Source organism: Eurytemora carolleeae, unplaced genomic scaffold (assembly GCF_000591075.1).
Source record: "Eurytemora carolleeae unplaced genomic scaffold, Eaff_2.0 scaffold2327, whole genome shotgun sequence".
NCBI lineage: Eukaryota > Metazoa > Arthropoda > Copepoda > Calanoida > Temoridae > Eurytemora > Eurytemora carolleeae.
In genome coordinates, this window is record NW_019398215.1 from 5,636 (window position 1) to 7,308 (window position 1,673).

Sequence of the window (1,673 nt, forward strand, 5' to 3'; positions counted from 1 at the left end):
AATCTAACAGTCTCCATATTCATTTATATATATTGGTAGATATAGACCCCATTTATGATTTTGATTTTGAAACCATCTACTAAGGAACTGAATACTCGCCACGAACTCATATTCTCAAGTCCCCATTTCTTTGCAACCTGATGGTGTAAACCTTTGATATTTCAAACTATAGTCATAAGGTTTCAAAGATATAAGAATTAGATATTAGAACTTATTATTAACAATTTTCTAACATGGAATTCTGAAAATTTATTTAATCTATCTTTATTTTAGTCAAGTGTAAGTTTTTATTACTGTCCTTATACATTCCTTATAAAACCCAAAATCAGTTTTTAAATAAAAAAATTATTTGGTAACTTTTAATCAACATTAAGTCTCATAAACTGACACTTTTTTAAAGTATTCTATTGTTGTAAATTTCATTCTTCTTTTTCTATCATTCAACACCAGTATCAAGGAGATAGTTTTTTGATAGATTTTTCATCAAACCATAGATAATATAATTTGTTTTTATGTTTCAAAGTGTGATTTTTAAAACTTGAAACTTCTGTGCTCTATTCCTTTTCATTTTATTCAGAACAATTAACAAGAACTTGCTGCATTAAATCCAATTTATTTTTAGAAAAGACAATAATTTAATCAAATTATTAATTTAAAATATTAAGTTACAATAGAATGAACATACATCTCTATATTAATTACAAGTAATTGATACTGAGGCATGATCATAATGTCCATATTGCAGAGGTTCCTCCCTCCAATCTTCTCCCTCTAGAATCTCCAGGCTGTCTTTACCTCCTACACCTCCAAATACTACCAGGTTGTTGTCCAGCACCTCCATTGTTAGCCAGCTTCTCCCCTTGGTCAGCCTAGGTCCATTCCGCCAAGTGTCAGTGAAAGAATTAAATATTTCTACAACATCCATATTTACACCATCGTATCCTCCAGCTGTCCATATTTCTCCCTTAAACATGCTGCATGCTAGTCCTCTCCTAAACAAACAAATATTAAACACAATATTCACAAAATATACTTTTAGAAAGTTTAGTTAAATGTTGTGTTATTTAATATATATGTTTTTTTTCATAAATGCAATTTATCACAAAGGAAATTCCCATTTCTTTGCAACCTGATGGTTTGAACATTTTATTCTCAAATTTGGATAATTTTATCTTGCAGAATTCATTACTTTAAATATTAAAGGTCTTTAACATTGGGTTGCAAAGATATATGAATTAGAAATTGAGAGTTTGTGGCAAAAAATCAATTCCTTTAAAAGAAATAAAAGGTTTTTATATTTAGAAAGCACCAGACAAAGAGTATGAGTATGAAATAAAAACATTTTCAATGATTAATTTATTATTATTATTAAGATTATGAATCGTTGATTAAATTTAAATATTTAAATTCATTAAATCCAATTGTATATTATTGTATATTATTGTATATTATTGTATATTATTGTATGTATTTGTGAGAAGTATTTTCAAACTTATCATCAATTTAAGAATCACACTATTAATATTAGAAAAATCATGAAAAATATAAAATAGAACATATTTAAATGTTTCAGTCTTCAGATATATTTTAGAAAGATTACCTTGCAGTTGGCATTGATGGAAGCTCTGCAATGAATCCCTCTTCAATACTGTAGACTTCAACAAGAGATAAGT

At 27.3% G+C, this 1,673-nt stretch overlaps 1 protein-coding gene across 1 annotated transcript in view; it reads right to left on the minus strand.

Moving 5' to 3' along the window:
- Positions 1–597: 597 nt before the first annotated feature.
- LOC111717033 (kelch-like protein 3) overlaps positions 598–1,673 on the minus strand; it is a gene marked incomplete in the record, with an annotated part of 2,418 nt that continues 1,342 nt past the window's right edge. The window contains 2 exon segments of the mRNA XM_023492550.1: positions 598–992; positions 1,601–1,672. Coding sequence (XP_023348318.1) covers positions 695–992; positions 1,601–1,672 — 370 coding nt within the window.